The 12,774-nt window shown below is 36.8% G+C and overlaps 1 protein-coding gene across 3 annotated transcripts in view; it reads right to left on the bottom strand.

Annotated features, from left to right (window-relative positions):
- EEA1 (early endosome antigen 1) overlaps positions 1-12,774 on the bottom strand; it is a 74,415-nt gene that overhangs the window by 17,298 nt on the left and 44,343 nt on the right. For all 3 annotated transcript variants that reach the window (XM_035337262.1, XM_035337271.1, XM_035337282.1), the window contains 9 exons: positions 12,469-12,672; positions 11,691-11,891; positions 10,329-10,442; positions 8,981-9,136; positions 7,021-7,160; positions 6,079-6,409; positions 4,776-4,877; positions 3,195-3,389; positions 2,189-2,371 (listed from right to left, as the gene is read on the bottom strand). In XM_035337262.1, coding sequence (XP_035193153.1) covers positions 2,189-2,371; positions 3,195-3,389; positions 4,776-4,877; positions 6,079-6,409; positions 7,021-7,160; positions 8,981-9,136; positions 10,329-10,442; positions 11,691-11,891; positions 12,469-12,672 — 1,626 coding nt within the window. The remainder of the gene's footprint in view (positions 1-2,188; positions 2,372-3,194; positions 3,390-4,775; positions 4,878-6,078; positions 6,410-7,020; positions 7,161-8,980; positions 9,137-10,328; positions 10,443-11,690; positions 11,892-12,468; positions 12,673-12,774) is intronic.

Here is a 12,774-nt window from a genome sequence, read left to right as displayed (position 1 = left end):
ACTGTCTACCAATAATACCAAGACCATTCTGGACCCCAGCCCTCCTTAGTTCCAAACCATCCACAATTTGTAGCTCTGGCTCAAATCATCTGCCTTAATTAAATAACTCCCCTAAGAACAAACATAATGTATGTAACTGGCTTGACTATGAAAGTTTGCCTCAGAGTTCTTCTGATTTGAGTGGTACTTTTGTGTTCAGCTCTCCAAACTAGCATTAATCTTCCTTGACACTTTTTATAACTTGTCTGAAAAAGCAGCAAATGAAATCATTACTATTTTAGTTTAACATTGCAATGAGAAGGCACAGTTGTGATTAAACATATATTGGCCCTGTCCTTTTTCCTCTCCTGAATTTTACAGCAAAAAAGCAAAGCGGTGCCAAGCAGACCTCACTATCCCTAATTATCATAAATAATTATATATAAACAAACAACCATGTAATTATATATAAACAAACAACCATGCAAACAGCCTCCAAACTGGTGCATCACCTCAGTACTGAGGACACCAATCTTTCACAGGTTCTCTAGGCTCCACAGACATCTACATAATAAATCCAGTTACCTGTTCATATTAACAATCTTACTCTCCTGTTGCTAGTCACCTTATTTATATATTACATGTATTGCTGGTCACTTGTTCCTATCACCTTATTTTACCTTTTTGCACTGATGTTCCATCTCTCCCTTGTTAGCATCCCAATTCAGGTTTAAAAGCACGCGGGAGACCTACTGTCCTATTTTATATTTGTCAGAACTAGAAGTCACCAAGCTGGTTTAATAATACTTATTCAGAGCAATATTTAAATGAACATCCAATGCTTGTACAGGTCACTGCATTACCAATCTAAATTATACCATAATTACCAATGTGTTGATCTAAACACATTGTGGGAAATTAACTCAGAAATGAGGTTAGCAAGCTATAGTAACTAACTGTATGTTTAAACCACCTTTGCTTGTTAAGCAGGCCAAAGTTCTTTATACCCTTGCACTGCAATTCAGTCAAGCAGCAACGAAAATAAAGCTGCTCTGACTTGCAGGAAAATGTGGCAGGTAATCTGATGTCACAGAGGAGGAGTATGATTAAGAGAAATCCAATGGCGCACACATAAAGGAGGTACTTTTCTTTTTCTTAAAGGAACTCAAAACACTGAGTTTGGCTAGGACTCCACAACTCACATGGAGCTATCTGAAATAGCCACAAAACCTTTAATATTTCAAGGATAGAACTGAAAAGACTACATTGGGAGAAGTGGAAGGGACACACCAAATCTAAGCAGTCACCAAAAGCTCCCTTTATATATAGTGAAGCAAACAGAAGCCAGCATCTAAAATGGATTGGACGACCAGTTCTCCAGAAGCACCTATTTCTCTCCAAGAACTTCAGAAAAGCTTAAAACAAGTGTCAGACACAGACAATGACTCCCACTCCAGCTTTGCAAGTGAAAAGAGCCAAAGCCACACATCTCTGCAGCATAGTATGTCCTGGGACAAACTTGAGCATTCATTTAGCACTGACATGAGGGAAGGGCAGGGAAAAAGGATAAAGAAACACCTTTTCTTATCGACTCAACTCCCAGCAACACCTTTTTGAAGGCATTACACCTGAATACCAAATCTGCTTAGGAATAGCAAAAACTTGGAGGATTACATTCAGACATCTGCACTCCAGGCAGGTCCCTAAACTTACTGTTTCCATCAGTATGACATCTCTTCAAGTCTGTAATGAGCCAGGAAGAAGCAGAAGGGGCAAGGGCATAGGAGCAGACGGACAACTACAATTCTAGTTAAATTGTCTGGAAGGCAGTGGTTACTCGCACGCCGTCAGTGACTTTGCCCTAATTAGCTACATTATTTAAATTGGTTGAAAGCTACAATATATACCACCCAAAAAAAAATAACTCTAAAAAGAATATGAAAATAAATCATCTTTCAATTTGTTCCCACAGGTCAGATTGCCATTGCAGAAATGGAAGGGTAGTTCAGGTAAGCTGGCAAATACACTTGGCTTTCAATTAGTGTCAGTATGTCCTTTGTCCCAGGGGAAGGGATTGAACAGCACTATATTCTATATATAGCAAAGAGCTTTTTTTTTCCCATATAGTTTTTGCACTGTTTCTGTGTCTTCAAAATGGATACAGACAGATCTATTAAGTCACAAATAACATTAAAGTGTCTGTAAGTACCTTAAGGTCTTGCCTGGTCGCCAGCAGCTCAGACTCTTTCCCGTAAAGATCCAGCTGCAGCTTTTCCATGTTTTCCTTATATTTTTCATAGGTCTTCTGTAAGTCTGCTAGTTTTCCTTTTTCTGTTTTAAGCTCCTGAGCTGACAGAATTGTCTGCTGTTGCAGCTTATTCTCCAGTTCTGCCTGAAACACAGGCATAAGAAGTGTCAGTTAAAGTTACAGACAGCATGCTTTATGATTTCAATAAATCATATTTTTACTGCAAAACTAGATTTGTTTCCACTTATGAAATAGCAATTAGTAACTTAACATATACAGTTTTTATAGCAATATTTTGTAGCTAATTTAACAGCAAAATTAAATTCACATCATAAGACATAGTTAAATGCAGCGAGACCAAACATTTCAAATTTAAATTATATATATATATATATATATATATATATATATTTAATCCTACAGTTTCCCTAGACTGGCTAAAGCAAAAGTATGATCATATAGTACAGGGCAGCCAAAGCTGGCACAACATTTAACAATGCATGGCACACAACACAAGATTCGCAAATATAAGACATTTGAACTATTTCCAATATGGTTTATTAGTTTCATTCTGTCACTCAGATAAATAATTTTGCTATAATAAAAGAGTTAGTTTTAAACTGCCATGGACATTCCAAAAAAACTGCAGAGTTTGTCTAAACTGCTCTCACGAAACTGTCTACTGCTTTACAAGAAAATAGCAGCTCTTACTTCACAGTATCCTCCTGAGTCAAAATAAAGACATTCAATCTAGCCATTTTTACCAATTTACTGAAACGGCGCTCCTAGAGAGCCTGTATATTTCAGCAGTGGCTGTTGAAGACTTTGTTTCCACACCCTGACCTTACCCTTTCCAGCAAGACTACAGTAAATAGCTGTTTACTCCAAAAACACTGTCATAAAAGCCACAGCATACATCAAATAAATTTATATTAATTTTCTTACAGGAGTGAGAGGCCAGTCTTACCTTTTCTAAAAGGGCAGTTTTTAACTCAGCTTGTAGTGTTTCACCGTGTTTTTTCTTCTGCTCAAAAGATTCCTTTAGGTCTCTCAGCTTTCCCTGAAGATGCTGCTCACTTTTTTCTTTGTCTTTCAGAAGACCCTGAATTTCCAGTATTTGTGCACGTGCTGAATCAAGTTCTATCGACAACTGCTTTGAGATCTATATTCAAAAATATTAAATAACTATATATAATTTTAATTTAAATCATTATTTGTACATGTTGGAGTATTTAAACTGTGTGTATGACAAATTGCAAAGCTCAAGGAGAGAGCAGACAAGTTCACAAACGGAAAAACTGTTAAAGCTAAAGATATGTTCTCTACTCCAGCCCCCGAAGGACTGCTTGAAGTTGAGCAGTGTCCACTGGTTGCAGTAACCTGAAAGGCTAGCCCTCAGCCTGCTCTGCTCTGGGCTGAACAAACCAAGGGGCCTCAGCTGCTCCTCATACGTCTTCCCTTCTAGACCCTGTACCATCTCCGTAGACCTCCTTTTGACGCTCTCTGATAGCTTTATGTCCTTTTTATACTTTGGTGCCCAAAACTGCACACAGTGCTCACAGTGAGGCCACACCAGTCCAGAGCAGAGTGGGACAATCACTACCCTTGACCAAGCTAGCAATGCTATGCTTGATGCACCCCAGAGTACAGTTGGCTCTCCTGGCTGCCAAGGCATATTGTTGACTTATTTGCAACTTGGCAAAATTATGCAGAAAACACTCAGACCGCTTTCTGTGGGGCTGGCTCTCATCCCCCAGCCTGTACGTATATCCAGGGTTGCCCCTTCCCAGGTGCAGAATCCAGCACTTGCTCTTGTTAAACTTCACGTAGCTGGTGATTGCCCAGCTCTCTAATTTGCCAAGATCTCTCTGCAAGGCCTCTCTACCCTTACTAGGGTCAACAGCTCCTCCCAGTTTAGTATCATCTGCAAAATTCCTCAAAACATTTTCTAGTCCTACACCCAAGTCATTTATGAAAATAGTGAAGAGAACTGGCCCTCAAATGGAGCCCTGGGACACCCCACTAGTAACTGGCCGCCAGGCTGATGTAATACTGTTTGCTATAACCCTTTGAGCCCGATCCCTCAAGCCAGTTATTCACCATGTATTATGCATTTATCTAACTCTATGCTGGACATTTTGTCCAGAAAGTTACTGTGTGAAACTGTATTGAAAGCTTTAGTGAAATCCAGAAAGATCACATCAACTGGCTTCCCTTGTTAAACTACGTAGGTGGAAATTAAGTTCCTTAAGCAGGACATTCCCCTCATGAACCCATGTTAGCTGTGACCAATGACCACATTGTCCTTGAGGTGTTTTTCAGTAACTCCCAGAATAATTTTCTCAATAATTTTATAAAGCATTTACCTTTTAACAGGCAATTTTGTATCACCTAATTTCAGTGTCCCAGATGGGTTACAATTTGAGAACTGCAACCTCTTTTTTTTTTTTTTTCCCTCATTAATCCCAGCATATGAGAATGAAAATGAATCTTTTAAGCATCTGTTATAATTCTTTTCTTGATTTTTGAAACTATGTGGACGACTTACCCCCTCCTTTTTTTCCAGTGAGTTTTTCAATTCATTCCTCTCTTTAGCTACAGACTCTGTTTGTACCTGGAGCTGTTGTTTTACTTCTTGGTAGGATTTTTCCTAAAAAAAAAAAGAAAAAAAAAAAAAAAACAGAAGACAAGCAAGTATTTATGTAAGCTTCTAAGACCAAATGACATATATTTTCACAGAAGCTACAAAGCATTCAAAAAGAATGCTTTTCTTTCTAATGAAAATGCCTTTCTTCTCAGTTGCAGACATTTTCAGCTAAAAACGCCTCTAGCCATTAACAGTGATAAATCTAAGCTGAACTCAGCTGATATCCTGTACTTCAAGGCAGCCATGTGCCAAGATGTTTTTCTGATTAGTAATAGTCTCCTTGGTTGAAGCTGCTGTTGGCAGCCCTTCTTCTTATGGCAAGCAGTAAGCTCATTGCTCTCCTCAGGATCCAAAATTTCTTGATGTTCTAAAACTCATGAGTACATAGATTTGCAGGATTAGTATGCAAACATAATATTTGAGTACAAAGTGGGGAGAAAATCCTTCCAAGCTTTTATGAAAAACACAAATATTTAAACAACCATAACTAAAGCAAGCAAAAAGGCTTACCTTAAGAAGGTGAAGTAGGAAAGGAAAGTGTTATTTTTAAGTATGAGGGGATTCTTTGTTTTTGTTGTTGTTTTATTATTGTTGGTGGTGGTTTTTTTGTTTGTTTAAGAGTAAAATAAAAGCAGCTACACATGGGTTCTGGGAAATACTGAAATACTGACATGCAAGATGGGAAGGGAATGAGAAAGATACCTCTACCACGTTCTGAGGGTAGGGCTGTCAGTAAACCTGTATAAGAAAATTTATAAAATATATACTTGTATAGTAGTCAGTCATGTTACCAACCAAAAGGGAAAAGAAAAAAAGGTGCATTTTAAGGCTACCAGGAGTACACTCTTCTTACCATAACAGGCTGCTCTGGTCAAGTGTTTCTTACTATACCGCCATGTGAGACCTCTCTGAAACTCAAATAGTTCTAGTACTCTTATAAAACCTTAAGCTAGGCATCTCCCAAAACAACAGCCAGTTGGATCTTGTTGTGTAATATGAACTGATGCTTACCACAGTAGACATATAGATAAAAATTCAAGTTAGGACACACGCATAAACAACTAAAATCAAAATTTGTTTTTCCTTAGGGAAATTAACTTTCATGCACTTATCATATGTGCACTGTTTTCAGAACAAAAATAAAATCTTAAAAACACATTGTAAATACCTCAAACATAATGTCTAATCAAAAAAGCCTACTAACCATTTCGGCTACAGCTGCTTTTTCTTGTTGTATTTCTTTTTCTAATTCTTCCTTCTTTTTTTTAAAGGATTCAGAACTTTTTGAAAGCTTCTCTTTGGTAGCTGTAAGGTCTTTTAATAGAGCATCCTTCTCTAATTTCACCTGTTGCAACTCCGATGTTACTACTTGCATTTTACAGTCTAACTCTTTGAGTTGTTTACTTGTATCTTGACTTGATTTCTCAAGGTTTTGTTTGAGGCTGGCGTTTTCCTCTTCCTGCTTTGAAATCTGCTGTTTTGCTTGTTCAAGGGCCTCAGATTTCTTCTGTAAATCCAATTTAGCACTAGACGTGCTGCAAATACAAAGCAAAATAAAGAAAAATATTATTTTTTTTTAAATTCTTCTTCACAGGTTTCTTTGTACCATTAAAGGTCCCTACTTAAAGATATTAACTGTAGATTTAATTGAAAGAATACCTTTTTCTTCCAGAATACAGGCATTTGTCTCTCCAGTGAAGACATATAAGCAACTATAAACACTATTTTGAGATGGATTTTCCTTCCTCAAATATTGTGAACAGAAGCTACCCCTTTGCTGCTTATGCATAAATTGCAAATTAATCTTTGAAAGTTACAGAGCGATGGATAGTTAGAGACGGACCTTAGTGCATCAGCCTACTTAGATATTTAGCTGACAAGCACAGTGAATAAACCAAACTGTGTTAAATCACATCAGCCAGTGATTCACAGAAGATGATGTGGCAGATGGAGTCTGCATGGCAGGTAAAGTGCAAGAAAACAGATGAGATATAACTCAGTTCTCATAGCAGAGGGAATACATCACTTTTATCTACGATTTTAAGAAACACAGGAGGGAAGAACAAAATTTCAACTGTAGTCCAAACCACTCTAATTTAGCTTTATATCTCACTTTGAAAAGTATTATAACACAGGGTATGCATACACTTCTCTTTCTGCTTCAAGTTGTTTACTCAGTTCTGCTGTTCGGAGGTCTAATTCTGTAGATTGCTGTCGCTGCTGCTGTAATTCCTGAAGGACTTGTTCTTTGCTTGTTTTAGCATCAAGAATGTCAGCTTCAAGTTTCTGAGATAGAAAAACAAAAAAGAGCCATCAGAGCACAGACAATAAAACAAAACAACAATAAAAAGCAGAAGTTGTCCAGTAGTATTTACTGTAAAAAGTGTTTACTGTAGAAAGCAGTCACAGTTCTCACGCACTATCTATTTCATTAGCTGGCCTTTTAATTACTTAGTTACTGCAATTCTTTTGCTCCCCCAGAAGTGATCCATTTTGGTAAAACATTCTGAAATCACCTTTAAGTTAAATGCCAAGCAGCCATTTTACTGCAAAGTAGTAAATAAAATGCAGAAATCTTTAAAAAGACTTATACAGCGTTCAGCTTTGGGGCCCTATTCTCAGCTACCAACAACTAGTTTCAGCAGTTTCAAATGACTGGTGATTTACATATCCCCCAACTCTGCCATTCTTTATAACAACAAAGACAAGAACTACAGCTATAAAGAAACCCTGTGCTTGTTTGGCAGAAGGTTTCTTTTGTTTTGTTTATAGAAAATACTTGTTCGTTTGCATGGAATATAAAGAACACAGGAGTCCTCAGCAACCAGGCACTGCTTAGACTCTTCAACACATTGTCTGTTTTATAGACACTTCTGCTTTCACGCAGTGGCCATAAAACACCATGGTCAAGTTTCTCAGAGAACATTCCTGAGGGTTTCGGGGTTTCTTTCTTCCCCCCCCACCCCTCCTCTCTCTCTCATTTTTAATACCAAGCATTCAACTGAAATAATCCTAAAGAATGGTGATGACACCAAGACTTTTACACAGAATTGCACTCCTCATAGCATCAACAACCCTGCTCAGTTTCACACTTCATCTAATATGGACCTCATAAAATCTTGTGGAAGCAAACAGCATATTCCTGCATTTGAACATTTAAGCATTTGAGTACACTGGGTGCCTATGATACATTAGCAAAAGAATGAAAAATAAAAGCAAAAATGAAACCAGGCAGAAAAGCACATAAACTAGAAAAAGCACCCAACTCACTCTAGACGGCTGATCTCCTTCAAAACAGATACACAACACTGCAAAACTAATTCTGCATTGCTCCCATTGCTGTATATATTACATGATTTTGTATGTTGTGATTTTGAACACCAAGAATGCTTAACAAATACTGAACAAAATGTAAAGCCCTAATTTAAAAACACTGAAGCATTAGGAGTAATTTATCCTTAATAGAAAACATGTGTAGCAAAATAACAAAAGGTTCTGCAAACCCAGCAGAATTATGTGCAATTTAATAGAAAATCCAAATCCAGAAACGGAATACAAAACTCATGATCAAATTTGTGGAAAAATATTTCTCATACATAAAAATCACGATAAAAAGCCCCCAGAAGGGCCTACTGAAAGGCTTCAGAATTAAATCAAAACAGACAGGTAGTATTAACTTGGTAGCAGGTAGTATTAACTTTATATTAACTTATTAACTTATTATTAAACTTAACTTTATATTAACCAATATAACACATATTCGCTGGTACCACTTGTAAAATGTATAGACTTGGAGACTCTGACTTCAAGAAGTATTCATGCTCCTTCTCACAGCACTTCCCAGGTAGCATAGAGGTTGGTAAAAGCACACATAGTGGAAAGTGACAGTATAAGGTCAACATCCTAAATCTTAGTATGATATACTAGCACAGAAGAAGAGAATAGGATTAAAGGGCAGATCAGGAAACACCGGTGAAAAAGAAAACCTACAGAAGTCATACTGATAAAATCCTTTCACCGTAATTTGAGCACAGCTTTTATGAAATACTACCAAGCAGTGGAGAACATCAGTTGCAGTAAGCTCTTATACTGTGCTCAATACAAACCTTAAGTTGTCCCTCCAGCTCTTCGGTTTTCTGTTCTAAATAAAGACATTGCTCTTTGTACTCTTTGAGACTGGCTTCCAGCTGAGCACAGTATTCCTGCTTATCATTCAGCTTAGCGGTAACTTGATCCAACTGACTGCTGACCTTGTTTAACTCCTGGGGTAAAATAAAATAAGAGGGTTGTTAGCTTCTAAATAGCTTCCAAAAATGACTAATGTCCTCTGAATAAATGCTTTAAATGATCTAATGTGTTGAAATTAAAAAGGAAAATAATGATTTTTATTCTGAGAGGCAGGAAATTGAGTGGGAAAAGCACAAACAAATTCTCTATGTTAAACATATCCCTCTCAAACTCTATAGGCTGTGAGCAAAATCTTAAGAAATGTGGTCTTACTTATAAACAGAAGAGAAATTGTATGCAATAAATGCTCAAGATCCTGGAGTTAATACAACAATAACCAGAAAGTAACACTACAAAACTTTATAGAAATTTTTACTGTCTTCCTAAAATCAAGGAATCACTGGAGAGGAAAGCCAGTATAATGGGAAGAGTATGCTCTTCACATACTAAAGATGATTACAAAGCGTTTTGTTCAACAAAAAACAACACAATTTCTGCAAGAAACACAAACGCGTTCACCTAGTAACCACTAAGATGACAGTTACATCCAATCTCCTTGCTCTCCAAGCAAGTTGATTTAATTATTATTTATGTATTTAATTAATAGTTGCAAAAAGAGGTCTTCTGTTTATAGCAATTAATTACATTCCCACCCCGAAAAACAGTGCTCTTTGCAACTGCTGGATATTTCCACTAAGATTGGAGCAGTACTAGTCCTAACAATACGAATATTTGATTCAGTACCTGGTAGCATCCTTCACTGGGATTAACGCAAACTAAAACGTACAGTTTTAAAAGAACCTTCTGGCTTTTACGTCAGTTGACATGCAGATAATTATTTCTGAATAAAGACATCTGATTTTGAATTTATCTGGATATGCAATACAAGTTAAGAGTTTTGACTTGTACCCAGTGAATTCTATAAACTCTTTATTTCATAACATACGGGTTAGAATTGAGTTGTACCCCAATATGGAAACTTAGATCCCAAACCATAGCCAAAAACACAGCAAGGACTGGATTCCTAAGCAAATTCTTTCCACTATAAAATGTATCTGGTCCAGATTACAGCAGAAAGAACTGGATAACTATCACATGGTTAAAATATCCTACAAGATTATTTTCAAATGCATAGTCACATGCTTAGTTTGTAAACACTTTATTCTTAGGTTTGTAAGTAGATTTTTAGGTAAGGTAGAAACTTTACGTTTGTATGTTGCTCCTAACCTGTTGTTTATCTTGCAACGCATGTTGAGCAGTGTCCAGATGATTCTGAAGGTCAGCTCTTTGAGCAGCTTTCGATGCTTCTGCTGAAAGCAGCAATTCAGTTTTTGCTTTTACCTGAAAAGCAAGTCATACTTCACTAAAACATCTACATTACTATAGCTGATTTTTTTTCATATCATAATTAAGTTTAATAGTAAAATCAGCATTTTTCATGTGCTAATTATAAAAGATTTTTTTTCAACTTTTAGCAAATAATCAGGATGTTAAGCCATAGTTCATTCTTTGAGATAAAAACACTACCTTAAAAAAAAAAAAAAAAACAGTCCCACTCATTCTCCTCTAGGAAAGTGTTTTTATTCACAAGCAAGGAACAATGGGAGAGACTTACTGCATTCACACTCATGCATACCTTAGTAACCTCAGGCTACATGCACATAAAATACTTAGAAGAAGAAGAAACAAATAAAACATGCTTCCACATGTATATTTTTCTCTGTGCATATCTGCATGTCAGGGAGCAACTTCCTACTCTTCCCGAAATACCTAACTAGCTAAAAATTTATAGGGCAGATAGGAATGCTGCTGGTGCATGCAAGCAATACTCAGGGTCAGATACTGTAGCCTGAGATATACAGCCCAGATATTGTAGCACAGCAAAAGCACCAGAGCTACATCAGAAGAAGGTACTAAGTAACACTAATTAAAAAGACATCACAGTCTCCAACAACAGCAGTACTATGTGCACCAAGTCTACCAATCTAGGAATGTAATTGCTAAACTTCTGAACAAGTGTTGTATATTCTTGATATCTGAACATAATTAGCTGATTTTAGCTTAAGCAGCACTTAGAAGGAGAGTCCACATTGAGTCCATACTGGGGATTTTCCTTGTTTAGCTCAATTAAATTGACAAAAAGGCAGCCTGCAATTTTTTGTTTGTTTTTGATAAAAGCCACCAGAATAGGAAATTTCTAGGTAACAAGATCTTAATGACTTAAGAGACTGACTCTGGTGCACAGAATCCAGGACAGGTAAAAGCTGTTTCGTGGATGATTAACCGTTATGAATACAAAAAAGATGCTTAAGGACAAGTTTGCACAACTTGATTATAAACTCCGACCATCACCACCACAAAGCACACACCCAATGAAGAAGAAAAAAAAAAAAAAAAATCACACCAACCTTGCCATCTATTCCTATTTTGAATTTGCTTACATCCTCAAGTTTATCTCCCTTATTCTACTTCATTTGTCTGTTAGTAGAAACATGCAATTTTTCCCAAATTGCTTTGTACATTCTCTGGAGAGAATACAGAAATCACAGACAGGATTTATCATCACCAGGCAGAACAGAGTTCCATTACCTGTACATCAAGTTGTGATACTTTCTCTTTACTTTCATTTAGCTGACTGCTCAGCTCAGTGATATTTGCTTCCAAGGAGAGCACACGGTCTTGAGCAGCTCTTAGATGCGCCTTCTGCTCCTGCACTTGCTCATGCAAATTCTCTTGGGCTTGTTTATGACTTTCTGATTGATTCTTCAGCTTCTCTGTCAGCTGAGTTACCTGCAGTGAAAAAAGGAGGTAAATAGAAGTAAAGACTGGAACAGGATGACCAAAAACATCATAAACCTGTTGAATTCTTATCATGGCATCTTATCATGGCTTTGAAGTCCCAACTTTAACTATTACAATGAAGCTACACTGCACGCAATATCAGTTTGAATAGGGTACCAGTTGAGAAATGAAGCAAAGTGACTGGTCAATTTGGCCTTACAGTAACAAAAACAACACACTGAAGAAACAACAAACTGAATTTTGGTGTTGAAAACAGGAATTACACGTATTTTTAACATAAAAGAAACAAACATGTATGCATCCATTTTTTTAAGCATATATTGCCAGCATGTCTACATAGGAAACATCTAGGAATTCCTTCCTCTTTGCTGATAGCAAGGAGGTCACCAAAGCACACATACTGTGAAATTTAAGAAGTAAAAACTTGACAGTATCAAAGAAACAGCAAACAAGGTATAGAAAAGACCAATGCCATATTTAATGAAACAGAAAGAAAAGAAAACAAAAAGAAAGAAAAAAAGATGCAATAATGAGAGAGAAAAGAAAGAGATCTCTGAGTTCTTACCTGTATCTGCAATGCATGATTTTTCTCTTGTAGCTGGTTAAGAACTGCAGTTTCTCCTTCACCAGCCTGGATTTTTGCATACAAGTCCTCTCTTTCTTTTTCAAGTAGAGAGATATTTTCCTTACTCTTTTGAAGCAAGGCCTCAAGATTTTGAATTTTTTGGTCCTTATCTCCAATTTGCCGTAGTACTTGCTCCAAATCATTCTAGAAAATCACACAGTAGTTTATTTAATTATAGCAACCTTAGAAGTTATTCCTAATGCATAAAATGTTGGATAGATTTATTAAACATCCTCTGTATATTCT

The sequence above is a fragment of the Oxyura jamaicensis genome, chromosome 1 (assembly GCF_011077185.1).
Source record: "Oxyura jamaicensis isolate SHBP4307 breed ruddy duck chromosome 1, BPBGC_Ojam_1.0, whole genome shotgun sequence".
NCBI lineage: Eukaryota > Metazoa > Chordata > Aves > Anseriformes > Anatidae > Oxyura > Oxyura jamaicensis.
The sequence above is the reverse complement of the archived record's forward strand: the minus strand, read 5'-3'. Positions and strand labels throughout refer to the sequence as shown.